Genomic DNA, 27535 nt, shown 5'->3' on the forward strand with positions numbered 1-27535 from the left:
TCGCGCATTCGATTTCATTTATGCTTGGCCGATTTAATTATATCTATATATTTTAATGGAAGGAGGTTCCTATGATTAGTCATGGTATTGTTACATATTATTGATTGAATAAACTCTCATATACAAACATGAAAAGAAAGTCCATTGCAAGAATCCATTGTAAGAATTACGTGACACAATGCGGCGCCGCGCAACATGGCGCACTGTAGCACGACTTGAAGTCAGTTCCTAGATCGTGATATGTAAGAAGTGACGAGTTTTCACCGACTTTTTATGGGTCGAACTTACCTTGATGTCCAAATGGGCAATATTTCTTTCATGGAGATAGGCGAGTCCTTCTACTAGTTGACGCACAAAGTGTACAACATCGCCTTCGAGAGGCACCAAATCGCCGTCAATAAGCGTCTGCAAATCACCGCCGGGGGCACTGAAAGAGATCGCCACTTTTTGAGATCATCATTATGGATCCACAAAATGAAAGACGCGGATAATAGAAATAGTTTAGGATCTATTACTTTGTTGGTAGAATAAGCAATTGTTACGTTTTTTTTATATAAATGTCTCACAACGTTCGACCAAAGTTATTAATAATAACAAATGTCACAAATTTGAAATGAAAATTTGAAACAAAAATATCAAATAGTGCACTTAATCAAATTATTGCAAATAAAATTATGTCAAATGATATATTAATAATACATTAATAATGTCTAGCTTCAATAATATATTATTGATATTTTATTTGATATCATTCCATATTTCTTCTGGAACGTTACTTACTATTCCATAACCAAAATAATTTCTTTCGGCGTCTCGTAGACATCATGTAATCTAACGACACGAGGCGATTGCGAACAAAGGGACAATAAGGCGATTTCGTGTCTCAGTTCTGCACTGCAACTGACATTGAATCTGGTCCTGGATGAATACTTTGCCGCGTAAAGTGTGCCAGTCGTTCGAGATTTGCAGCGATAGACTCTTGCCCATTGACCGCTGTGAGACAAATATTTTTTTATATTTTAAGAAATGGAAAGAAGTATAATTTAAATATTGAATTGCTAGATTTAGAAAATTGAATCAATAAAGCTGTAAAGCCAGAAAGTCAATGTATATAAACATCTTATCTTAATACCGAAATCTCATGTTATTATATTATATACAAGGTGAGGAAAAAATACCGAGACCCCTAAATATTTTGAAAATTATAATTTTTATGAAAAAATGTTTCAGACAAAAGTTGTAGAGTTTCAAGTAACGCATTATATAACAATATTAGTATGACCTTGAATAGCGTTGTCAAGGTCACGTGAAGGTCATCTTAAATTTCTTAAATGGAACCCTCTTTTCCATTTTTCATTTTTCATTATATATTCTTATAGCTTATCTCGAGGGCTTTCCAAAACATTATAACTGAATGTTTTTTCGTTAAGTATTTTGCAAGTTACAAGATTTAAAAGCTGCAGTACCGCCGGTATTAGCATTACCCAAAGTGTACTGCGTGGAGGTTACACGCCTGCGCGATTACGCCTTTCTTTTAAAATACAAAGTGAAAGGAATATTAAATATTTCGATTTTCGAATTCGAGCAACAGTTTCGAGCAACAGATAGCTAATGCAACAGCATTAGCTATCGTCATTTGCATTTCATTCAGTCATTATTTTTCAGCATTTTCTTTAGAAAAACTTTCAATTGATCCAAGTATTAATTTATTCGGTTTGACTAATTCTTCCGCTTGTCAATATGCTACGTCTTTCAGACCGAGAACGCATATCTCTTCTGATAATGAGAGAATGGGGTGATCCATTAAGGTCGTATAATGATCGTATAAAGCAGCTTTTTAACAAAACATTTCGTAATCAAAATACTGCCATTTCAAATCTATTGTTGAGAGAACAATAAAGCGTTTTGAGGAAACTGGTAGTGTGAAAAATCGTGCAATATCAGATAGACCTGCGTTAGCAATAAATCCAGAAAAAACATTAGATGTTTTATAATCCTTCATCGAAAATCCGCATGGTTCTACCCGCAAAGTAAGACAACAAAATGATCTAGATCAAATTCAATGTTTAAAATATTAAAACTTAATAAATTTCATCCTTATAAAGTCCACCTCGTGCAAGAGTTAAATGATGATGATTTTGATAGGTGCATTGAATTTTATGAGTAAGATGATGGAAAGAATAGATGAAGATCCTAACTATCTATCAAATATAATCTTTTCAGATGAAGCACCATTTCAGTTAAATGGCTGTGTTAATCGGCACAATTGCAGATTCTGGTCAAATATAAATCCTAACTGGATTCAAGAAGCACATACGCAGTATCCACAAAAATTGAATGTTTGTGCAGACATTTTGAATAATATTCTCATAGGTCCATTCTTTATTGAAGGCAATCTAATAGCGATAAAATATGAGAATATGCTAAGAAATGAAATAGTTCCAGCGATACAAGCAATCACGGGTGACGACTTCGAGAATACATGGTTTCAGCAAGGTGCTGCACCACATTACGGGAGGAACGTCTGTAATTATCTAAATACAGTATTTTCTCAGCAATGGATAGGCAGAAGAGGACCTGTAGAATGGCTTCCTCGATCGCTAGATTTGTCTTGACTTTCTGTGGGGCTATTTAAAAGACAGAGTTTATAAAACGAATCCATAAAATCTGGATGATTTACGAAATCGGATTCTTGATGAAGCTGCTATTATTCCTATTGATTACATTCAAAATATCATTTCATCTTTTTACGATAGGGTAGCTTTTTATCAAACTGTTGATGGTGGACATTTTGAATAATTGCTGTAAACCTTTCCAGTCTTGCCTTAGTTGGGTGAACAATCTTGCCTTAGTAGGCTGGACAATTGGCGATCTCGCCTTCGTAAACTAGACATTTTATCATAAAAAACTCGATAACTTCGAAATGACTTATTTAAAGTGGGTAAAGTGGGTAAGCTTTGAAAAGATTTGAAAAAGTGCTGGAAGAACTTATCTTGTAACTCGCAAAATATTTAACGAAACAGCAGTAAGTTATAGTGTTTTGGAAAGCTCATGAGATAAACTACAAGAATATATAATGAAAAATAGGGAGTTCTATTTAAGAAATTTAAGATGACCTTCACGTGACCTTGACAACGCTATTTAAGGTCACTGATATTGCTATAATAATAATAATAATAATAATAATGCGTTACTTGAAACTCTACAACTTTTATCTGAAACATTTTTTTCATAAAAATTATATTTTTCAATATATTTTGGGGTCTCGATATTTTTTCCTCATCCTGTATATTAGATTGATACGAAACATTTATTGTATTTATTAAATGTAATAAATATTTAAATTACGCAATTTTAAAACAATATTTTGAGGAAATAAACATTATTTAATTAAAAAAATATTATTAATTTTGTTTAATTAAACATTTATTTAGTGAAATAAATAAATAAAGTATATAAAATAAACAACATTGAATTGATATTTTTTTTAAACATCTAACAATTTTGTTCTGTTTTCTTTTTAACATTCAAAAATTAATAGCTTTTACGAATAAAAATTAACAGAAAGAATTTAATACATATATATGGAACAAGTCTAAATATTTCAGTTTCTGGCGTAAATCCTTATCACAACTTTTGGTGTTATAATCATACTAAATTAAAATACTCTTTTTCCTTTCTTACTGATATAAAATATAATCTTACGAAGTTTCATTATATTTTCAATTTTCGATTTCAAAATTACGTTGAAGTATGTGAATGAAAGTAAACTAAATGAAAAATGAAAAATGAAAGTAAAAGTATATAAAATATCTAACAGAACATACGTGAACAAAATAAAAAATACAATAAAAGATAAAACATGATGATAGTTATATTTATATTTATTTACAGATTGCGAAATGTTTATCATATTTCAGGTTAAAGTTGCTGTGAATACAACCACGAACATACGATGCACAACTGCATACTTTCAGCATATCAAATATTCCGATGGAGCTCTGACTTTTATTGTTATTCGACTTCACATTTTTGCGTCGAATTCATTTTGTCCTTGAGAATAAGTTGGTGCATGAGCTCCATTGCCTTCCTGGCACTTCATTACCACTTCGAATACTTTCCGATACGTTTCTTCTTCTCTTTCCTTCATTCGTTACAATCTCCTTTTGCGGATTCCAAGTTTTCCACGAGGTCACACGAGTGCGTCCGAAAATGTCGCGCCGCAACTATGCTTAATGCAGTCTGGATAATTTCAAGCCGAAACAATTCGGCCTTTTGAAACATTATTATTCGATTCATGATTATACAAATTCTCACCATATTTATTATACATTCCTTCGTTGTATTTGTCCTCGAGAATATATTTCATTCTAAACATACACTACAGTCGTGAATGATTCATTTCAGGAAAGTATCATGTATTATTTCCACAATTTTTATATTGATCATTCACATTCGATGATGCTTTTCCATTTAATTTCCTTATAAATTAGATTAATTAACTAATCTAATTAATTTAATATCTATTTACTTAATTAGATATAATCTAATTAAATAAATATTAAATTATATAGATTAATTGGTTAATCTAATATACAAGAAAGTTAATTATTTAATTAATTAATTCGGTAACTGATTTAAAAAATACTTAGATTCTTTTTACAATAACACGAAGATGAAGACGTAATTAAAGATGTAATTAGAGATCGTTGTTACATAAAACTAGAGAAAATTATTTTATTACGATTTTAAATAAACAGCACACACATTCGTTTTTACTTCCAATGAATGATAATTCTTATCTACTTAAATCCTCCTTCTGCTCATATTTTAATTATTATAGAATTCTGAGATAGGTAAATGTAAACATAAATAGAAAAAAAATTATTAGAATATCCTCAAAGTAGTATGTCATGCAAAATATAAAAATCTGAGAATTATTTTTAATACTTTCATTGCATCAATATAACAAATCATCAAATATAAAAATTATCAAAGATAAAAAGTAGATGATTAATTCAATGTAATATATTTAATCCATAAATTAAAAATTGCAAAATTGTGAAGTTTTCATAATTGATTTTGTTATATTCTAACAATCATAAATATCTACCTGAACTCAAAACAAGTGAAGTTTTATTTCTTTTCTCCATGAGAACTTTTATTATTGTTATATAATTAAGCACAAAAAGATAATCTATCGAAAATATTAATTTCGTCTATTACGGTTTTATGTATATAGCGAAAATTACAATTGCGTACTAATGATATGATAATTAAAATTATCGTTACGTATTAATGAGATACCATAAAAATAAAATCAAAATGTTCCTATACACACATACAAGTATATGTGCATATATACAGGGTGTATGAAAGCTTATCATACAGATGAAAGTTGGAAATAGATTGGGTGTAGCCCAGAAGAAAAGTCATGTACCATAATGTCAAATTGGCAATAGTTATCGAGTTATTAATTGAAATATGTCAGCCAATGAGCACGTAGAGAGCGCTGAGCGGCTGCGATAAGCACGTAGACATTTGGTATAAGCGGAGTCAACGAGCATAGATAGGCGAGCGCGCGCGGCGAGGGACAACCGTAAACGACAAGAGGCGAGCGCGCGCAACGAGGAGCGAGCGAGCGCGGACGAAGAGCGAGCGAGCGCAAGCGACAAGAGGCGGCCGCCCAGCGCTCTCTACGCGCTTATTGGCTCACATGTCTCAATTAATAATTCGATAACTATTGCCAATTTGACATTATGGTACATGACTTTTCTTCTCGGCTACACCCAATCTATCTCCAACTTTCATCTATATGATAAGCTTTCAAACACCCTGTATATAGGCGACATTATACAAGTTTTTCAAAAGTAACGGACTCCCTCGCTATCTCAGAATCTATGCATTATAGAGAAAAATAACTCGAACAAAAGTTTTAGGGTTCATAAAGTTTTGTTTTTTTGTGACCTCAAACTTGATCTTGATCTCGACTTTGAAGGTCATTTGAAGGTCAACTTGCGATTTTTAAACGGGAATTCCTATTTTTTATTACACCGTTTTTTTCTACCAATTAATTTGAACAGCTTTTGTCTAAAACATTTTTTATTTGCCTAATATTTTTTTAGATATTTGAGGAAAACTTGATAACTTTTTCAATATTTAACTTACGATATCTCGCTAACTATTTGTCGGAAGAAAAAGTGGTACTAGACTTTCTTGCTTTATTTAGTCTCAAGAATATATTGTTACAATAGCGCCCTGACTTTTGTTAACTTACTGACTTTTGGAAATTCCAAAATCATCAAATTAACAAAACTCAGGGCTCTATTGTAACAATATATTCTTGAGAGTAAATAAAGCAAGAAAGTCTAGTACCACTTTTCCTTCCGACAAATAGTTAGCGAGATATCGTAAGTTAAATATTGAAAAAGTTATCAAGTTTTCCTCAAATATCTCAAAAATATTAGACAAATAGAAAAATGTTTTAAACAAAAGTTGTTCAAATTAAATAGTAGAAAAAAACAGTGTAATAAAAAATAAGAGTTCCTATTTAAAAAACGCATGTTGATCTTCAAATGACCTTGAAAATAGAGGTCAAAGTCAAAATCAAGGTCATCATAAGGTAGCTCACTTAAATCCCTACAACTTTTATTCAAATCATTTTTCTTGAAACTTCAATACTGAAGAGTTATTAGGGTGGTCCATTACTTTTGGGACATCCTGTATAATTATTATTTTTTGTCAGATAAGCACAATATGCACTATTGAGCAGTAAAAAATTTGTAGTGGATATGAATTGTTCCTTTTCAATTTAGTCTCTAAATATCTAATATATTATCATAAGTAATCATATTATTGAACTACATATTTTTAAAATACCTTTAAAGGGCGGAGTATATACAAATTTTCTAGGAAATATACTTTCGCAACTATTAGAGAATGTATTAATATATATATGCATAAACATATGAATGCAACGCGATGAAACTATTAACTCATTATGCAAAGATTTTTTGACTGAAAATAAACTGAAAATTTTCCTCGAAAAATGGATAAAATGAAGAGATATAATACACTGATCTCCTTGCTCTTCGAACTTAAAGCCACTTAATTATTTTTTATGAAGATTTATTAAAAATTGGGTTATGACAATTCTTTCAAAGAAACGATATGAAATGCAGAATTCAACAAGTCTGCTTTGAAATTACGATAGAATAACTGCTAAAAGTTCGCCATTTTATGTTTCAGGGAAGATTGCAATTATATCTACAACAAGAAGGAAAACATTTTGAATCATTGAAAGGAACATTTTGGACATTTATTGAATTGACGTAAATAATTCAGAAGAAAAAAGTAGCATGAATGTAACCATGAATGTGAGTGGTGGTAAGCCAGCTCATGTAAATCAAGCACTCCAGAGGTATCAATTGCCTATTATCCCCACATAGTTAATCCTGAATAACACAAAAACAGATTCTCAAGATCACCTTAGCCCATTAACGTCCAAAGGTCCTAAAATATTAGCCTTACTTTGCAACTGTATTTTATGTAGAGAAACATATTATATAAGGTTGGAATAGCATTTCCTTATGTTTTCGGGGTCGTTCTGCAAGATTCCGGCATCAGAATTCGTTTAGATTCACAATAAAATCCAATATGGCAGAATTTTTTAAAAAAAGTGAAAAACCGACAATTTTATTTTTTATAAGCTTGATTTCGTATCAAAAACGTTACTTTAATACAGATACAAGTGTCACATCTTGTCTAAAAAATGTTGAACTTTCAAGGTATGCATTGATGAAAATGTGAATTCAAGATGGCTGCCTCAAAATGGCGGTTTGAGCGAAAAAACTTAAAAAATAATGTATTTTTAGAATAACTTCGCAAAATCCTAGTATTTAGCATCAATTTAGTATTGTATTGATTTTAGGATATTTGCTGACAACTAATTCATATTAGAGAATTTCAAAATGGCGGATCTAAGATGGCGACTAAAAGGCACGAATTAGTTGTCAGCAAATATCCTAAAATCAGTACCTTGGATACTAAATTGATGCTAAATACTAGGATTTTGCGAAGTTATTCTAAAAATACATTATTTAAAAAATTTTTTTCGCTCAAACCGCTATTTTGAGGCAGCCATCTTGAATTCACATTTTCATCAATGCATACCTTAAAAGTTCAACATTTTTTAGACAAGACAGATGTGACACTTGTATCTGTATCAAAGTAACGTTTTTGATACGAAATCAAGCTTATAAAAAATAAAATTGCCGATTTTTCACTTTTTCCCAAAAATTTCACCATATTGGATTTTATTGTGAATCTAAATGAATTCTGATGCAGGAATCTTGTAGAACGACCTCGAAAACATAAGGAAATGCTATTCCAACCTTACATAATACGTTTCTGTATGTAAAATACAGTTGCAAAGTAAGGCTAATATTTTAGGACTTTTGAGCGTTAATGGGTTAATATGACTTAATAAGATGATAGAAGGTTAATGTGAAATCATTACATTCTTAGTTTATAAAATATTCTGTAAATTTCTTAAAATTAATAAATTAATTAAGACAAATACAAGTTCAAAACGTTACAAATATTTATGTTACAAAAATGTTGACTACGTAAAATAATATTTTCGAAAAAAGTTACTAAAATTTATAAGTAAAGAAAGGACGTATAAAAGTATGAATTGTTATTTAAAAATTTCAAGTTGACTTTCATATGACATCTACATTCAAGATTCAACTAATATATATCTTTTTTCCTTTCCAAAACCGAACAACTTCTATTTAAAATTTTTTTTTGTTATAATTCGTACTTTCAGAAATAACAACTCAGTTTTTTTAAATGCTCCACCCGATATAACAATAAGCTCCTGTGAAATAAAATCATGCATACATAGCAGAATGTCAAGATGTTACGTTACTGTCTTCTATCGCAGTTATTCAATATTTAGGTATATTATATCTGGTGTATCATATGTATTCATTATAATATTTATATAATATTTATTTAAATAGTTTTTAAGTAAAAAATATATTGGTTTCTTTACATAACTTTTGAGAGGACTGAGAAAATAATTTTTTGCATGAAATAAACAGTATCGTGGAATTGTTAAGATGTGAAATTGTCATGCTTAAAAATTGAATCATATAAGCTAATGAATAAGTATTATCAACAAATCATCATAAAGTCTTTAACTTAAAGACCGTTTATAACCTTTATACATAAAAAGAAAAATTTCATCATAAATAGGGTGATTCGAAATTCCTGCATTCGAAGTACAGGACATGATACTTTATGCTAAAATAAACAACTTTTTCCTTTAGCAAAATTGTGTCCGACAAATAGTTTTTGCAGGAGAGTGTGTTAAAATTAATGAATAAGTGTTCTTGTCTATGTAGCGCTCAGGACCGGCGCGCGCGCCTCACTCGCGTGTACCTTGTCAGTGACTAGTATTCATAAGTAATGTCTTTTAAGACGTTCATACGTCTCTTTTGTGATTAGTTTACATCTTAAGACTGTACTTGAGAGAATCTTAAATAATACGAATCAACTATGAACAATACCGGGATTTGACTTTCTTCCATATCGCTTAAATAATGAAAAGTTAATAAAATAAGTACTGCCTTTATTTCTTAAGTAATAAATGAATAAAAAATTATCTGATTGCACAATATCATCTGAAAATAAAAACAAATATATGTTAAATAGTAATATGCTTTGCGAGTTGTGAAATCCCGGTATTGTTTATAGTTGATTTTTATTATTCAAGATTGTCTTAAGTACAGTTTTAAGATGTAAACTAATCACAACAGAGCCGTATGAGCGTCTTAAAAGACATTACTTATGAATACTAGTCACTGACTAGGTACACGCGAGTGAGACGCGCGCGCCGGCCCTGAGCGCTACTAGACAAGAGCGTTTATTCGTTAACTCTTCTGCAAAAACTACTTGTCGGACGCAATTTTGCTAAAGGAAAAAGTTGTTTGTTTTAGCATAAAATATTATGTCCTCCGAATGCGGGAATTTTGGATCACCCTGTACATAGTAGAATCAAATAAAGAAAGCATTTAAACTCTTTAAGATACAAAAAAAGATATTGTCTCGAGAAGCAAGACTAATAAGTGCAATTAGAAACTCAAACTGAGCAAATTCCCATGTGTAAAACAAATATGCTTCGAATATAGATCGACGATTCATTGTCACGGCAATATTTATCGTATTTTTTTGAAACCATTGAAATAAAGATAACGAACATCTGATAACGAAATACAATTCACTTTAGTCGATTCTATTTTAAGGCCACGAGTCGTTGTATCACGCCGATGTACTTCGACTTTTTCGCTTTAACCTTCCTTATTTATATGACTTGGTAAAAGCATGTGAGATGTAAACTAAGAAACAAAGAAGCGATGCCAAACAAAAAGAAGGCGATATGCAATTTTTATTGCTCTCTGTCGCGGGCTCAAGACTTGTTTCTAAAAGTAATTACCAGGGGCAATACGCATCAAAGAATGCACACACGCGCACACGCATACAAGCAAGGGCACGCACGGACTATGATCTGGTGTCGAAGAGAGAGCATTGAATCATCAGAATAGTAGGCTAGCAGGATAATATGCGCTGTATACGGCTGTATACGGTGTTGTCGGCGTCGCTTCAATGACCGCGCAACGAATAAAGCATGCATCTATTATAAAAAATACAGCTGGACATAATCATAGAAAATTGGGTTTTAGCTGACTCGTTCGCATAATGACGGCAATCGGCGAGGTGTTGAAAACTGACGTGGCGAACGCGCGACGGCATAATTTATGAAAATTTATTACGATCTCGCCCCTGAAAGGTACTTTTTTCTTTTTCCACTCTGCTTACTCTTCAGCATGACTCAGTTGTCACACGATAAAGAATGTCTCGAGTCCAATCTATTTTAATTTTCTTCGTTGATATTTATTTTACATATCTAATTTAATATTTATTTTTAAGTGCGCAAGTAGTTTCTCCTTCTCTCAAATCAACTACATAATCTTCATGTCATCATGCAAAGATTATTGCTATAATAATTCGGCTGTGTTTTTTTCTCATAAATTTTTCTCGATCTTAGTTTAAGCCATCGTAAAAGACATGGACAATGATGACAAATACTTGCACGCGTGAGATTCGATAAATATTATGATTATATCCGCACCTTAGAATATATAACAATGATTATTTATATGCAAAACGCATTGTTTTGGCTAACAGCAAGAAGCAATAACAAGTAAATCGCTCTTATTATCGATACAAAACGTTGTAAAATAATCGCTATAACTGATATTGCTTTGCGCAACGAGTTATCAATACACACTATTATCTATTAAAATGACGCATATCGATAAATATGAAAGTCTACTTGAATATTCACTTGCTCATTCATGTAGCCTCTCGTTATGCCTTCCCAAAAGGATGTTAATAGCAGTTTAGGTTTAAGTTTAGATTAATAACTAAACGACTGATAGCAGCCAAAATAAAAAAAATACGGCTATCGCTAATATAAATACTTTCCGAATATATAAAAAGTAAAGTATACATTTTATTTTTTATTGTTCGTCATTTTATTTAAGGAACTTTAGATATAACTTTTAGAGTATTTGTATTGGATCTAACTAACTGGTTTGATTTGTAAAATAGATAACATCTTTTTTTTACCTGTCACGACAAATATAAAAGAAAGGAAAAAAAATTGAAAAGGAAGAAAAGAAAATTGGAAAAGAGAAAAGAAAAAAATTGGTATCCAATTTAACTCATTAACATCCAAGCGGGTGTATTTTGAACATAATATTCAACGACTTTATTTGCAATGTTAAAAGTCTAAAAAAAATTGAAAAATATCATTTCTTACGTAAAATTTTACGCTCTTTCAGAATCCATCATCAGAATTTGTGTAAAATGAAGTTTAAAAAAGCTATGGCGGCTTTTAAGTCAAAAAATGCGAAAAAATCGAAAACAATTTTTTTACACATCGATATAGTATGAAACTCCAACTTTTTCCGCAACCATCAGTACACAAAATAGTTGTACTTTAAGGATATATTTTTTAAATTTGTCAAAATTGTCATTTCCATTTAAAAATGGCGGCAAAATCGCAAAAATTTACGAATTGTCATATTTGTTCTACAATTCGTAAATTTCGGATAAGTAACGGCTTATTATTACTAAAAATAATGAGATTGATATTCGCAATTGATTTTCAATCAAATATAATCAAATATAAATACAATTTTCAATATGGCGGATTCAATATGGCGGCCAAAAAAGTATGTAAATTGTCGATTTTTCTACATTTTTTCTAAATTCCTCTATGAATTCTTTCTCATAACCATTTTACGCACGAACTATTAATATAATATATTAGATATATATTAACTATTATTATGAATTAATTTATTGGTATATATCAATAGACATAAATTTGTAAAATTATAAGGCAGTAAACTGTGAGCGTTAAGCGAGTGTCCATTGCATATTTTGTATTACTTCTAAATATATTACTTTGATTACCCAACTGTGAGCACACTGAATCTCCGGAGCCCACAGTATCAATTTATGATTTCTATTCCAATACTTTTATAAGCTTGTCAACATTTTAGGAAAAACAAAGCTGAAATATTGATCGTCTGTTTTACAATCTTCAATTTCTTGAATTTCAATTAGTAAGTCAACTAAAATCATCCAGATTTGACAAAATAATGTTTTAAATCACTGAAAGATATAATTACAATAGAGATATTACTAGTCTTGCGAACAATTGATGATAAAAATGAGTGAGAATGATATATTGTAAATCGTATAAAAAATAATAAAAGTATCAAACATGATCAAAATATCATATTGGAGGGAAGTATTAAAAAGTTATGGAAGGATTAGCGACATTCGATAAAAATAAATTTTTTTTGATAATTCATATACTCCAATTAAGAACAAAGTAACAGTAAATCGGTTAACACAAACATCAATATAAAAATTCTTTATATTAAAATGATAAATTTATTTAGCCTATCAATTTTATCTATTTATCGATTCATAGCAATTTGTAGCTTCACCGTTCGTGTAATTTATTTACGTGTGGAGTTCATAATTCGTTAATCTAACCATGTGATTCGTAGATCGTTTAAGGAACAGCTAAAATTTGAATTGATTGTTACTTTCAAATGTTTTAGAGAAGAAACCTGGGCATATCATAAAAGAATTACTTATATTAGAAGAACTATATTAATAGAAGGAACAGTCTATATATACGATCATGCTGGTTTCATTTATCTCTATTGCAAAACTGAGTAAACAACATCACAAATATTTGTTTACTAAGCGATCCACGAATCACACGGTGTATAAAGTATTATTGCTAATTTATTTTTTCTTTAAATATATACAAGGTGTCCCATTTTAAAAAACACACCTTGATAATTCTTCAACGAACCATTTTCAGTAAAAATGTTTCAAACAAAAGTTGTATGATTTCAAGGGGGACATAAAACAACTATACTATTTTGTTTACAAATGGCACCATTTTTGAGATATTCACTAATCATTATTTTTCTTAAATGGAAACTCCAATTTTTTATTACATTGCCTTTTTCTACCAATTAATTTAAACAACTTCTGTCTGAAATATTTTTTTATTTGCCTAATATTTTTTGAGATATTTAAGGAAAACTTGATAACTTTTTCAATATTTAACTCACGATATCTCGCTAACTATTTGTCGGAAGAAAAAGTGATACTTTTTTCCTCTACTTGGTCTCAAGAATATATTGTTATAATAGCGCCCTGACTTTTGTTAACTTACTGACTTTTGAAAATTTCAAAATCATCAAATTAACAAAAGTCAGGGCGCTATTTTTGTTAATTTGATTTTGAAATTTCCAAAAGTTCCAAAAACGATAAGTTAACAAAAGTTAGGGCATTATTGTAACAATATATTCTTGAGTTTAAATAGAGTAAAAAGGTCTAATATTATATTTTCTTCTGACAATAGTTAGCAAGATCGTAAGTTAAATATTGAAAAAGTTACGAAGTTTTCCTTATATATCTGAAAAAATATTATGTAAATAAAAATATGTTTCAGACAAAAAGTATTCAAATTAATTGGTAGAAAAAGATGGTGTAATAAAAAATTGGGGTTTCCATTTAAGAAAAGTAATGATCAGTGAATATCTCGAAAATGGTGCCATCTGTAAACAAATTGATATAGTTGTTTTATGTCCCCTTTAAAACCATGCAACTTTTGTCTAAAATATTTTTCTGTATCTTCCATATTTTTCGAGATATTTACCTGGGAGATTTAAAATGGGATCATTTTATGCATGTCCTATTTAAAATAAATTGTTTTAATAAAAATTGAATTTAATTGTTTTATTTTTCAAAAATCCTTTTATTCTGGTACCTAGAAAAAAATAATTTTTATTTATTAAAATAATTATTCTTTTCCTCAGTAAGCGCACCACTTATTATACAAATTATATAAACAACCTTTTTTTATTAGGATTATCCTTAAGAATATGACTGGATGGATTTCAATGCATGAAAAAATTACGAATTTTGTCTGAAGTTAGAAAAATTCTATTCCTTTCTGTTTTGCTAAAAAAAAACTACAAATATTAAGATTTAAACAACGTTTACAATAGAAAGTAAAAATTTGATATAATGAAAAAAATTCTCCCCAATTCTTTTTAACTCTTGTATGGGGAAGAAAATTAATACTGTTAAAAAGTAACCTACGAATCACTGTATTGGTGGAAAATAGTGAATCATATAGAAGATTAATGATAACAATTTCATTACTTTCACTAATAACTGGACTAAATCACATAGTGTCCATCTGTAAACATTGAACGTATGATATATATTTTATCACGAGGTTAATTTGTGTAACGATTAGCAGATGTAATGAATATAATTAATGTGCAACGTGTATCATATATCATTGCTACTATATGTAACATTTCGACAAATTATGCATCGCATGCGAAGTCAATTAATTGTCGTGCCTTGTTGCACGCAATGTCGGTCTGCGACTAGAGAGCGACAGGTTCATTGGAAATAAACAAGGTACGACTTTCGGCGACTGTTGGATCGTTGCAACATTAGGACAGCAATCAACTTTTATGAAAATTTTTTCTGTCAGAGAAAAACATTCTGAAGTTTCTTAATTTGATCTGATTGAATAAGCATATAGCTTAGCTATATGCTTATTCAATCTGCTATATTTCCCACAAATTTTTACAATAAAAAATATCAACAAAGTCTTACATACATGTAAAAAATCACACGTGTATATCTGTTTTGTTAGAATATACACGTATCGAGCAAAACCTGACGATTTCTAATGAAATTTTATATAACTGGAGAACTATCTTGTCCGTCTTCTTAATTGCGGATAGACACAAAAAAACGTTTGAATATATGTAAATAAAATATATAAATATATAAATATATAAATATACAAATAATTTTTTTTTTCAAATTTTAATAAACTCACCTCGCGAATGGTTTTGGATCGATTTCATAATATTCTGTGATGGGTCCGGTTTTAATCAGCCTGGCAAGCTGCGCTTCCTGAACAAGTACCAAACCCTCTTTTACATGTTTTTCACTCCACTGTACTCGGCATCTTCCTCCGCATTTCTCCTCATTAACTATCCGATCGTTCATTCGCTTTGTCTTCTCATATTTGCTCAGAGACGTTTGCAGATTACGATGTTGCAGTCTGGGCGACGTTTTTTTAACAGATGACATCGTGGGTGCTTGGTGGCTGTACTGATAAATCATAATAAAACCCACGACCAATCCAGGACAGAAACACGATATATCAATGAAATCAATGTGAAATCAAGGATACACGGAGATTTCAACACTCGCCTCATCCAACGATTTTAAGGATTGCGCGATTCTCTCTCTCTCTCTCTTTCTCTTTCTCTCTCTCTCTCTCTCTCCCTCTCTCTCTCTGTTTCTCTTTTTCTTTCTCTTTCTCTCTTAAAAAAGCACTCCTTCCCCGTCGATCCACGAAACATTCGTCGATTTATCCAGTAGCGATTCACACACTATTCTCACCCGCGACTGAATATCAAACTCCTCGTCTCATGTATTCAATTCAGGCGTCACACATTCTTGCTCTTGTTCTCGATTTCACGCGCTGCACTCAACATGTTCGATCTCTTCTCAGTCACGCACTTGTAGCTCCGAACAGAAGCGCGCGATGTCATTCTATCTTGGGAGAAGGCGAATACAGTTTTTTCGCTGCGTAATCAGACAACTATCTTTGCATTTTGTGGCAAATATCTTTGTCTACTTTTATCATTTTCTCACGACAAAGAGAGAAGGAGAGAGAGGGAAGGAGGAGGGAGAGAGAAAAAGAGGGAGAGAAAGAGAAAGCGCAAGAAAAAAAAGAGGAAGAAGAGAAATCCCCTGTGGTTCACAGTCCAGCGTCAAATCTGTAACTGGCCGCCACACGTCAACCGCCGCGCTCCTCTCCGTTCGCTATCTTCTTTCTTCGCAGGAAAACACGCCGGATTCTCTGAGAGTCCAACATCGACCGATCCCGTTTCTCTGGATCCCCTCAATTCTCCTACATCCTCTTGTCGCGATTCTGCTCCTTCTCCTCCTCTTTTTCCTCCTCCTCCTCATCTTTCTCCTTCTCCTCTTCTTCATCCTCATTCTCATCCTCTCCCCTCTTATCCTTCTCCTCCTTCTCCTCTCCGCATCTTTTTCCTTTTCTTATTTCAAGGTCGAATTAAAATCGTCCTCCCAGTTTTCCGGTTCCGTAATTATAAGTGAACATGAAATATTTCAATGTAAATAACATAACGGAACTTATTGTCCGTTCTTGATAAAAAAGTGACCAACGATAGTAATGTTTTTATCGCAATTTATTCGATGCACATATGGATAGATTATTGTCGGGATTGTTGTTACTTGTGAAGTCTCAATATTATAATGTTATACACGAGAATAAAAGACGTCATTGGGCAAACACTGACACGAATCCTCACAGCCAAATCTCGTGAAATCAGCTGTCGCTCCGTAAGCGGTTTAGAATGAGAATCTATAGTCGAAGAAATGATTGATAGACTACTCATAAATATATATCAGTTAAATATCGTACACCTGGATAATATGACCCATTACCTCAATTCGTCTCCAAAATATTTTAATAACTCGCACTCATACATATAATATTTAAAAAATAGCCGTTGTTAATTATCCGTTAACATTTTTCCTCAACTAATCAACTTTAAATAACTAATCAACTTTAAATAACATAATGGTCAATATAGCTTGTTAAGCCAAATTTCAATTGAATCTAACATGCCAAAATTATATCTCAATTGTTCGAGGAAATTTCCGGAAGTCGCACAAAGAGCATCCTCGATAATATTACGATCAATGCCATATGGGAGTTACTTCAGTGAAGAACCTAGAAAGGAGAAGCGCCGCAACAGAAATTCCTCCTCTCCTCCTGACACTTCCTCCCCACTCTTTTGATTCCTCCATAGGGCACATGCATAATGTACTCACGCCTGGACATCTACGCTATGATCTCTGCGCGATTGGGTTCCACCTACGTTAGAAAATATTCTCCAGCATCACTATTACTACCACAAGCGGCACCATAAACGCAACTAAAAGTAGCAACGACTACAACGGCGAGATATTCGCTTTCAGTCTAAGAAGAGGAATGGGGGAAAACTAATTGGAAGAGCAAGCTTGGACCATGAGCGTGATTTTCTTTTTTTCTTCTTATGATGCTGTCGAGACCTACTCCGTTGAAAAATGTCATGGAGATCTTGTAAAATCATTAATTGATCTTGACGCATTGAGAAAAATAGAGAAAAATATAATTCCATCATTGAATTTATATTACTCAGAAAGAATACAGATCGCTTCTTTGAATTTTTTTGCTAACGAAGTTTATTCACTTATTTAAAAAAAAAATATCTATGTAACTGGATCAATCTTTAACTTTATTCGTTACAATAAAGAAATCTCGAAAGATTGATCGCATGATAATTAAAAATTATCGTATCGTCGCACATCAGGTTAACAGAGCGATTTCTCAAATGACTTAACAAAAATGTGTCTGTGTCGCGCAATATTTTCTGGCGGATTGTATTATCGAAATAAGCCACAATAATGCGTTTAATCCGCGATTAGATAAAAGATTAATTGTGAAAACAAAAGTCGAAAATATCGTTATCGATGCCATCACTAAGCGAAATTTTTTAATTTTTTATACGAAGCGATCCCATTAAAAATATCATTGCGGATGAAACAGTCTTGACGTTCTAAAGATAGAGGCCACTTGATTTTTCTCACTTGCCAAACATTTCTGCTCTTTATTCCGAGAAGTGAACGGACTTGTATAAAAGCGTTAATATGTTAATGAACGCGTACAAGGATTTTACCTTCATATTTTCCTCATTCAATTATAATACTTCTTGGAAGTGTATACCATAATTCTGTAGATTTGAATTCTGATGAAAGCTTACACGAAACAACAAATGTGAAATCTATAGATTTCGCTGGATTATTTTATAGTAGTTAGTATAAATTGCATGCTTAGAGTTTACTTTAATATCTCAAATAACACAAAATATATTAATGTTATTAATGTTTTGAATATTTATAGATATTTATGAGATATGTCTTTGAGGATAAAGCATTCGAATCGGATATCTTATGAATATATGAAATATTCTATGAATATATGATATTCCATGAACGTTTGAGATATACAGGGTGTACCAAAAATCTGGAAATTATTTCAGTCAAATATTTCATAAACTATGCATTTTAAAAAGAAATGTTTCAGACAAAAGTTATTTGGTTTGAGAGGGGACATAAGATGGTGTCATTGAATTAACCTTGAATGAACGTTCCAAGATTATATGGAGTTCAACTTTGTCTTTTTAAATAGAACTCCCTATTTTTCATTGCATATTCTTATAGATCATCTCGAGAGCTTTCCAAAACATTATAAATAAGTTATATTTTATTGAGTATTTTCCGAGTTATGGGGTTTGAAAGTTACAATACCACCGGCATTAGCCAAGGTGTACCGCGTGGAGGTTGCACGATCGGATTTATATCTCTTGCGTATGTGTGTGTATGTGTCACAGCAGAAATAAGGACCCCACAGTTCGTTACTCCCGTAGTATTTAATGACTCCAAACCCTCTCTGCTGTGTGTGTGCGTATGTGTGTACGTGCGTGTGTGTGTGTGTAGGGGTGTGTGGTTTAGTTGAGTAAGTGTTTAAATTGACCTCCGTCTGCTGCTTGACAATAGCCTAGCCATAAATAAAAATTATTTAAAACATTTCGTCTCATCTCTGCCGGGATAAGATCGACTTGGTGTATTATACGTCCCCTAAGATCCGCAAGGTTGGCAGATTTTGTTTCGTATACATTGTTTTTAAGATATTCCCAAAAAACGTAATCAGGAGAAAGATCTGCTGATCTAGCAGGCTACTCTATTTGACCACGTCTTCCTATTCATCGATTTGGAAAAGTATTATCCAAAAATTGTTGTACTGCTACTGCATAGTGTAGGCCTGCACCATCTTCTTGGAACCAAATATTTTCTATGTTCCCATCAAACATATTTTCAAGAGCGGGTATGACTTCATTTTGCAATAGCTCCTGATAGAGGAACCGCGTTCAAATTCCCATTAATGAAGAATGGTCCGACAATACCATGTTCGCGGAAACCCGCCCAAACGGTAAGTTTTTGGGGATACTGCGTGCGGATATTACACATCCAGTGAGGATTTTCATCACTCCAATATCACGGTAATTATGCCGATTTACGCTCCATTCAATTAAAAAGAAGCTTCGTCGGAAAAAATTATGTGATCCAAAAAGTTATTATTATCATCGTATCGACACATCATTTCGTCGCAGAATTCATTTCTTCGAACAAAATCATCTTCCGATAGCCCCTGAGTGATTTTAATGTTGAAAGGATGCCATTTCTCTTTCACTAAAATACGATGAATGGACATTGTACTAATCTCATGCGCTTGCCCTCAGGAAAAAAACCCTCAATTTTGGGTGTAAACACTGAAATTTGGGTGTTTACCATGAAAGTTGAGTGTTAACCGTCAACATTCGGTGTGAATTGAGTGTTGAGCATCAATGTTGAGTGTCGGTTGGGCGTGACCATCAATATTCGTTATTATCTTGGTGTAGACACTCAATATTGGGTGTAACCATCAATATTCGGTGTATTATTGGTGTAGACACTGAATATTGAGTGGTTAAGTATTGGGCATCAGTATTGGGTATTGGTTAAGTATAACCATTAATATTCAGTATTAGTTTGATGTAGATATTTAATAGTGTTTGTCGGTTAAAGCGTTAATGGTGCAATAGTGCGCGCATGCCAATGGTTAAGAAACCTAATAATAATGTACAATATACATTTTATATAATAAATAATACATTATTTATTGTACACTTTTTTAGTTTTACAATAAGTTTACATACTTACAAGAGAACATTATATCCAGTACATCGAGAATCGGAATATCAATTTTTTTGGTGATTCTAGAGGCCAAAAAATAGTGAAAGGTAATTAATTGGAGAAAATTAATTGAAATTAATGAGAACATTTGTATCTTTTGTTTTTGTGACATTTTCATATTTTGAATAAAATATAATGTTGAGTAATTAGTCTTTTATTCTTCATTTTCCAGAATATTTCAAGTTTGCAATGGACGACAATATACACAAATGAAAGTATGTTTTCGTGAAACCCTTGTTTCATTATATTCTCATTTAATAACTTATAAATGAGGTATTAATTGAATAACTAAATAGGCTAAATATACTTTCATTTGACTGTTACACATTCATTTCGATGGTATTCCATCAACTGGGTGTAATACTCGGATAAAGATATATACCGGGTGCTTCAGACCACTCGAGTTACCCGATTTTTTAACGCGACATTTTAGAGAAAAATATTTCAGACAAAAGTTGTAGGGCTTCAAAGGATCTATTTACTGACGTTATGAATTTGACCTTGGGATAACCTTGAAAAGTCCAGTCAAGATCAACATAAGAATCTTAAATGGATATCCCAATTTTTTATTACATTATCTTTTTCTAGCAATTAATTTGAACAACTTTTGTCTGAAAAATTTTTTTATTTACCTAATATTTTTTGAGATATTTAAGGAAAACTTGATAACTTTTTCAATATTTAACTCACGATATCTCGCTAACTATTCGTCGAAAGAAAAAATAGTATTAGACTTTTTTACTTTACTACTTATGTTGTTTTTTTATATTGAGTCATAATATAATTTTTATTCAAATAAATCATAATGAATGTAATGAAAAAATGTATATTTAGATATTTCTTTCTCTCTATTTTCTTAGAAGAAATTCCTATAAATTACTTATTTTTGCATTCTAGATTAGAACTTTCTCTCATCGAATGACTTATGATAACTCGTGTGATTTGGTAAAATTAAATTTTATTGTAATACAAAACAAGTGTTTTTTTATAGTTTGCATTGCATTATAATTACTATATAGTATACACAAATAATGATACATTTATCTGATCATTCCCACCGACTCTTTCGCACTCTCTTACGTTCACTCTTCTCTATCCCTACAGAATTACAGGTTTGGTTGTCTTGTGGTATGGATTTTGGTGGTGGGATAGTTGGCGGTGGAGGCATTATTACTGACGGCGGAGTAATTGTTTGTTCCCACGTGTGATCTGATGATGCTCGGAACTATAATAAATGATATATTTTATTTATAAATTTTATTCCATGATTATACTTTTCTACTCATTTATATATTTAATATTTTCAATATTTATTTTGTAATTATCTTACTTGAGAATTGTATTGACTTCGAAAAGCAGCTTTCATAGCAGAGAGTCTATCGCTACCTGGTCCATGCCTTTCTAGTTTCTTCACAACGTCGCTAATATCTTTAGATGTTTGAGACGATGATCCACTCTGAAATATATTGTTATGATTAATTTAATCGTTACGGATTTTTCGAAATAAACAATTATTTATCATATTTTTGTTAAATGCGATATATACCAAACCCGACGAATCAGGTCTGCCTCTAAAACCAAGTCCAGCACCACCAACATTTATACTTTTCCCTTTTCCCCCTTTAAATCTCGATTTCCTGAACCATGCACTTTGCATGGCCAAGTCCATTAAACTTTTTGGTACTTCTTGGTTTGCTCCTTCTAAATTTCTTACTAAATGTCCGGAGAACTCCTTATCCTTTTCCGTTACAAGGGTATATGCTGTACCCTTCTCACCTGCACGACCTGTTCTTCCTATTCTGTGCGTATGTGTATCGATATCTCGTGCTACATCATAATTGATGACAGTCTTAATATGTGGAATGTCCAAACCTCGTGCTGAAAAATCACACAATCACATGAGCTTTACATATACAATTTTAATATTAATATAAAGTCAATTTAAATACCAGCAACGTCAGTAGCAACTAAAGTACTGACATCCTTCTTCTTAAAAGCTGTAATCACTTTATTTCTTTCAATTTGATCCATATCACCATGTAGAAGTAATACATCAAATTCTTTTAGTTTCAAGTTGTTCGCAAGTTCTTCTGCATTCAGCTAATATAAAAGAAAAAAAAACATTAGATTACACATGCCTGTTATACTATAGTTATAAAAATGTTTAGTTTTTGCACCTTCTTGGTAACGAAAATTAAGAGACTGCCAGCACTTAAAAATTCAACCAAGTTCTGCAGCAACCAGTTCCATTTACCACCAGGATTGTGAAACATAATTACGTGTTGCGTCACGTCAGTATTAGCTTCACCAACGTCTCCTTGCACTATTCTAACAGGATCCATTAAAACATCCCTAGCTAACTTTTCAACCCTTTTTTTAAATGTCGCGCTAAATAATAACGTTTGTCTGTCGGGTCTCACATGATTGCATATAGATCGTACTTGCGGTTCTAAAAAAAAAAAAAAAAAAAGGAGAGAAAAAAATAAAGGTTAGACGTTATTGTATAATATCTAATCTAAATAAATACATTTGCTCACCAAATCCCATATCAAACATTCTGTCAGCTTCATCTAGAACCAAAAATGTAACTCTAATTAAATTTGTTGCTTTCATCTTAACTAAATCAATCATTCTACCAGGAGTAGCAACTACAATTTCTGCACCACTCTCTAATGCTTTGCTTTGCTCCCATTTGCTGCCACCTCCGTAACAACAACATACTTGAATATTATAAACCTTCCCAAATTTCTTTGCTTCTTGATAGATCTGTTAATAGTATTCATAGTAAATTCTACTTCACATTTTGTTGCATACTTTTGAAACAATATTATATAAGATACCTGTTGGGATAATTCTCTGGTTGGCGCCAGAATGAGACCAATAGGCCCATCACCAGCTTTCAATTCACGTTGATCCATGATATGCACTAACATTGGCCAAATAAATGCGGCTGTTTTACCACTACCTGTTTTTGCTATACCTATTATATCTCGTCCATTTAAAGCAGCCGGTACTGCTTGTGCTTGAATAGGCGTTGGTTGAGTAAACTCATTTTTACGAATAGCTTTCATTAGCGCATCGTCGAATCCGAAATGTCCAAAGCTAGTAACTGGATTTGGTGGTGATGGTCCAGATACTTTTATACCTAAAGTTTTTCTTAAATTGTCAACTTGCTGCTTGTTTAAATTTGCAATTTCTTCATGTACATTGTAAAAATTCTTCTCAAATGATTCATAATCTATTTTGCTATGACCAATTGGAGGTAATGGATCGATTTCCTTCTTCTTCAGTGGAGCAATAGGATTACCATCTTCGTCATAATCAATTTCTTGATCAGATTCTTCTTGTTGCAAACCAGCAGTTGGATTTTCTTCCATATATCTTAAAAGTGAAACAAAATAGGAATAATTATATTTTTTCATATCTTCGTACTGTAATTTTGATATGTAAATTATACTATCTTTTTCAGTACAACTATGTTATTCAATAAATTTATACCTATAATAACTTTCTTCATCATCTTCTCCATCAATATCTGCCCTAAATCCTTTAGATTTATCTTCTTTGCGATCAACATCACATTGAGCCAAAGAATTATTTCGTTTTACTTCAGCATCGATACCTGCCATAAAAGCATCTAAGGGATCCTCTTCACTGTCACTTTCACTTTTTGTTGCTGTTTTCTTCATCAAATCATATGTAGGAGAACCAGGTGCTGGTATATATTCTAATGAAGAAGTTGGAAGTTCATCGTCATCCTCAAAATATCTAATTTCAAATAATATAATATTGCATGAACATTTAATATTACAATTATTACTGATATTACATACAATGTTATATATACATATTTTTTCTGTATAAAGATTCATACTATATACATGCATATATGTGTGGACAAAAATATATATACATACATGTATAACTTTAAATAATTATATAGATATATTTAATTTCTCTCTCTCTTCCCCTTCAATATGGTTTATTTTCAAAATTATACTCACTCTTCTTCTGTTTTGCTACGTTTCTTAGGCATGCCCCAGGAAGCAGATAAAGCATTTTCCGTAATAGCAGACATTGTATGATAACCTTGTTTACTTAAAGCAGAATTTGGTGGTGGAGGAGGTATATTAGTACCACTTCTTTTTGTTCCAGCCATTTGAAAACCAGCAAAACCAAATCCTTTTGGCTTGTTACCACCACCTCTATGATAACTCATTGTCCTTATAAAAGTTAATACTAATTAAAACAAAATATTATGAATTATAATTGATATTTATAAATTATAAGATTTATACACACACACACACATATACACACACACACACACATACACATTTATAAATAATTTCTTATGTTTTAGGTTATACAAATAACAAATTGTTGTTGGGGATTTAAAAAATAATTTATCATAAATTCTCAATCCTTAAACCATTAAACATTAAATAAAAAACATAATTAAGACTACATTCCAATATTTACTGCTAATACTGACAATACATAGTACATATTATATGAATTGTAGATTTTTAGTACTGATAGAAAATATTAAATGAAGTCTAAGTAAATAGTTAATCTCTATTACATTATAAGATCCAATGAAATGATTAATATTTTTTTATAAAACAAGTAAACAGCACTTTGTTGAAAAATTTTATTTGAAATATTTCTAGTCCTATGCAATGATAACTCTAATAAAATTTTTTTAGAACCTATTTGGTCAGATATTTATTTAAAAGTCAAAAGGTTAAGATATTATTCTGTTGAATTTCAAAACATCACTGATATTATAATTTCATTAAACTTTTCTGTTCTATTGTTAAATTCAATAATTATTTGAATTAAGTATTTGAATCAAGCAATAATTTTACTTTACATACAATTCACGGATTTATTCACAATATAACAGACGTAATATCAAATGATAAAATCCCCCGTCACAATAAATGAGCTCTGTACTGAAAAGAAACCTCAAGTCTGTCCTTTATAGCTGAACTGTAGAGGCTCGTCTACAATGGCAGTAAGCAGTGTTAAGGCCATTACACAATGCCAGGTAATAGCAGTGAGATTGTAGCAGAGAGGAAGTTGAAAGCGGCCAACACGGCGTTTTCGGCGACACCGATTTTTCGCACTGGGAATGGGCGCTATCTGCATCCATTTTGAGAGCGGAACTACGATGCTACATCCACTTTTAGGTCTCGACGGTAAAACCTTCATCTGGTGGCTGTCCGTGCTACATACACTTTCAGGCGGTTTATGTCCGTGCTACAACCATAATAGCGTACTTGACAAGCACGGTCTCGCGCATTGTTATGCATTTGTAACAGGAATTAACATGTTAACATGCACAAAAAAAATAAGAATTGAGATTGCATATGATTAATATCATGAAGATTATATACGATTTATATCGATATATAAATATATGATAATAAGATAATATTTTGTGTGTACCCAAAATTATTTTTCCAAAATATTTCAGCGTTACGTTAGTATTTATTTATACTCCGGCAGGCGTTTTTTAGTGCAGTTGTATCCGTGTGCATGTGTTGCATTGAAAGTGAGCGTGACGTACGTGTGCATAAACGCACTCACACACACACACACACACACACACACACACACACACGTGTCATACGCAACAGATAGAATCTCAGGCTATATGTTTAAACATTTTCAATTGCCATACGTTTCTATGTAAGAATGTAGTCGGCACACACACACACAGAGAAACTGCTCCCGTCTATCCGTCTGAGGTCCCTCCCTACGATCGACTTGTTTTGACGAGCCAAGCGAAAGAGAGAAAGAGAAGGAATGTGTTCGCTCCATCTCGTTCTGATTCGCAACGTTGCCGAGATTGTGCTTCCCGACACACGGCCGAAACTGACATTTCACTCTCGGCGTGAATCCAACGAGATGATCAATAGCAATCGATTTCGACTAAACTCTTTATTTTGGACTTTATTTTGGTGCCAGAAACAGGCTTGTATCTCTAGCCGTTTAGGAGATATCGAAGGTTAAAGTTTTCCCACCTTTCTCCGTTGATATTTCCGCTTCTACTGGGAGTAGAGAGTCGTCATTTACGGGAAAATGTAGGGTCTTGAGAGGACTTTATTTTGGTGCTAGAATCAGGCCTGTATCTCTAGCCAATGAGGAGATATCAAAGAGGTTAAAGTTTTCCCACCTTTCTCCGTTGATACCACCGCTTCTACTGGGAGTAGAGAGTCGGCATTGTAGACGAAAATGTAGGGTTTTGAGAGGACTTTATTTTAGTACCAGAGCCAGGCCTGTATCTCTAACCGTTTAGGAGATATCGAAGATTAAAGTTTTCCAACATTTATCCGTTGATATCTCCGCTTCTAATTGGAGTAGAGAGTCGTCATTGTAGTCGAAAATGTAGAGTTTTGAGAGGACTTTATTTTGGTACCAGAGCCAGGCCTGTATTTCTAACCGTTTAGGAGACATCGAAGGTAAAAGTTTCCAGCCATTCTCCGTCGATATCTAGCCTTCCTCCGTCGATATCTCCGCTTCTACTGGGAGTACAGAGTCGTCCATGTAGTCGAAAATGTAGGGTTTTGAGAGGACTTTAATTTGGTACAAGAGCCAGGCCTGTATCTCTAACCGTTTAGGAGATATCGAAGATTAAATTTTTCGAACATTTCTCCGTTGATATCTCCGCTTCTACTGGGAGTAGAGAGTCGCCATTTACGGCAAAATGTAGGGTTTTGAGAGGACTTTAATTTGGTACCAGAGCCAGGCCTGTATCTCTAACCGTTTAGAAGATATCGAAGGCTAAAGTTTTCCAGCCTTTCTCCTTCGATATCCAGCCTTCCTCCGTCGATATCTCCGCTTCTACTGGGAGTAGAGAGTTTGCCATGTAGTCGAAAATGTAGGGTTTTGAAAGGACTTTAATTTGGTACCAGAGCCAGGCCTGTATCTCTAACCGTTTAGGAGATATCGAAGATTA

At 32.3% G+C, this 27535-nt stretch overlaps 2 protein-coding genes across 3 annotated transcripts in view; both read right to left on the bottom strand.

Annotated features, from left to right (window-relative positions):
• The window catches only part of LOC105184458 (probable serine/threonine-protein kinase MARK-A), a 35861-nt gene extending 19193 nt beyond the window's left edge, over positions 1-16668 (bottom strand). Inside the window, exons 1-3 of the mRNA XM_011143276.3 lie at positions 15530-16668; positions 781-993; positions 289-427 (exon numbers count right to left, since the gene is read on the bottom strand). Coding sequence (XP_011141578.1) covers positions 289-427; positions 781-993; positions 15530-15819 — 642 coding nt within the window. The 5' untranslated portion in view covers positions 15820-16668. The remainder of the gene's footprint in view (positions 1-288; positions 428-780; positions 994-15529) is intronic.
• Positions 16669-21548: 4880 nt separating this feature from the next.
• On the bottom strand, positions 21549-25624 carry LOC105184459 (ATP-dependent RNA helicase DDX42). 2 transcript variants are annotated; one of them, XM_011143277.3, is made up of 10 exons: positions 25449-25624; positions 24573-24791; positions 24067-24336; positions 23409-23949; positions 23106-23334; positions 22746-23017; positions 22518-22668; positions 22115-22446; positions 21899-22024; positions 21549-21793 (listed from the first exon to the last, which is right to left on the bottom strand). In XM_011143277.3, exons 2-10 carry the CDS (start codon positions 24785-24787, stop codon positions 21617-21619), a joined length of 2313 nt encoding a protein of 770 aa, XP_011141579.1. In that variant the 5' UTR covers positions 24788-24791; positions 25449-25624; the 3' UTR covers positions 21549-21616. The 2 variants fall into 2 exon arrangements, with proteins under 2 accessions (XP_011141579.1, XP_025159551.1); XM_025303766.1 differs by lacking the exon at positions 25449-25624 and having other exon boundaries at positions 24573-24807.
• Between the last annotated feature and the right edge of the window lie 1911 nt (positions 25625-27535).

This window comes from Harpegnathos saltator, unplaced genomic scaffold, assembly GCF_003227715.2.
Source record: "Harpegnathos saltator strain DR-91 unplaced genomic scaffold, Hsal_v8.6 scaffold573, whole genome shotgun sequence".
Lineage (NCBI taxonomy): Eukaryota > Metazoa > Arthropoda > Insecta > Hymenoptera > Formicidae > Harpegnathos > Harpegnathos saltator.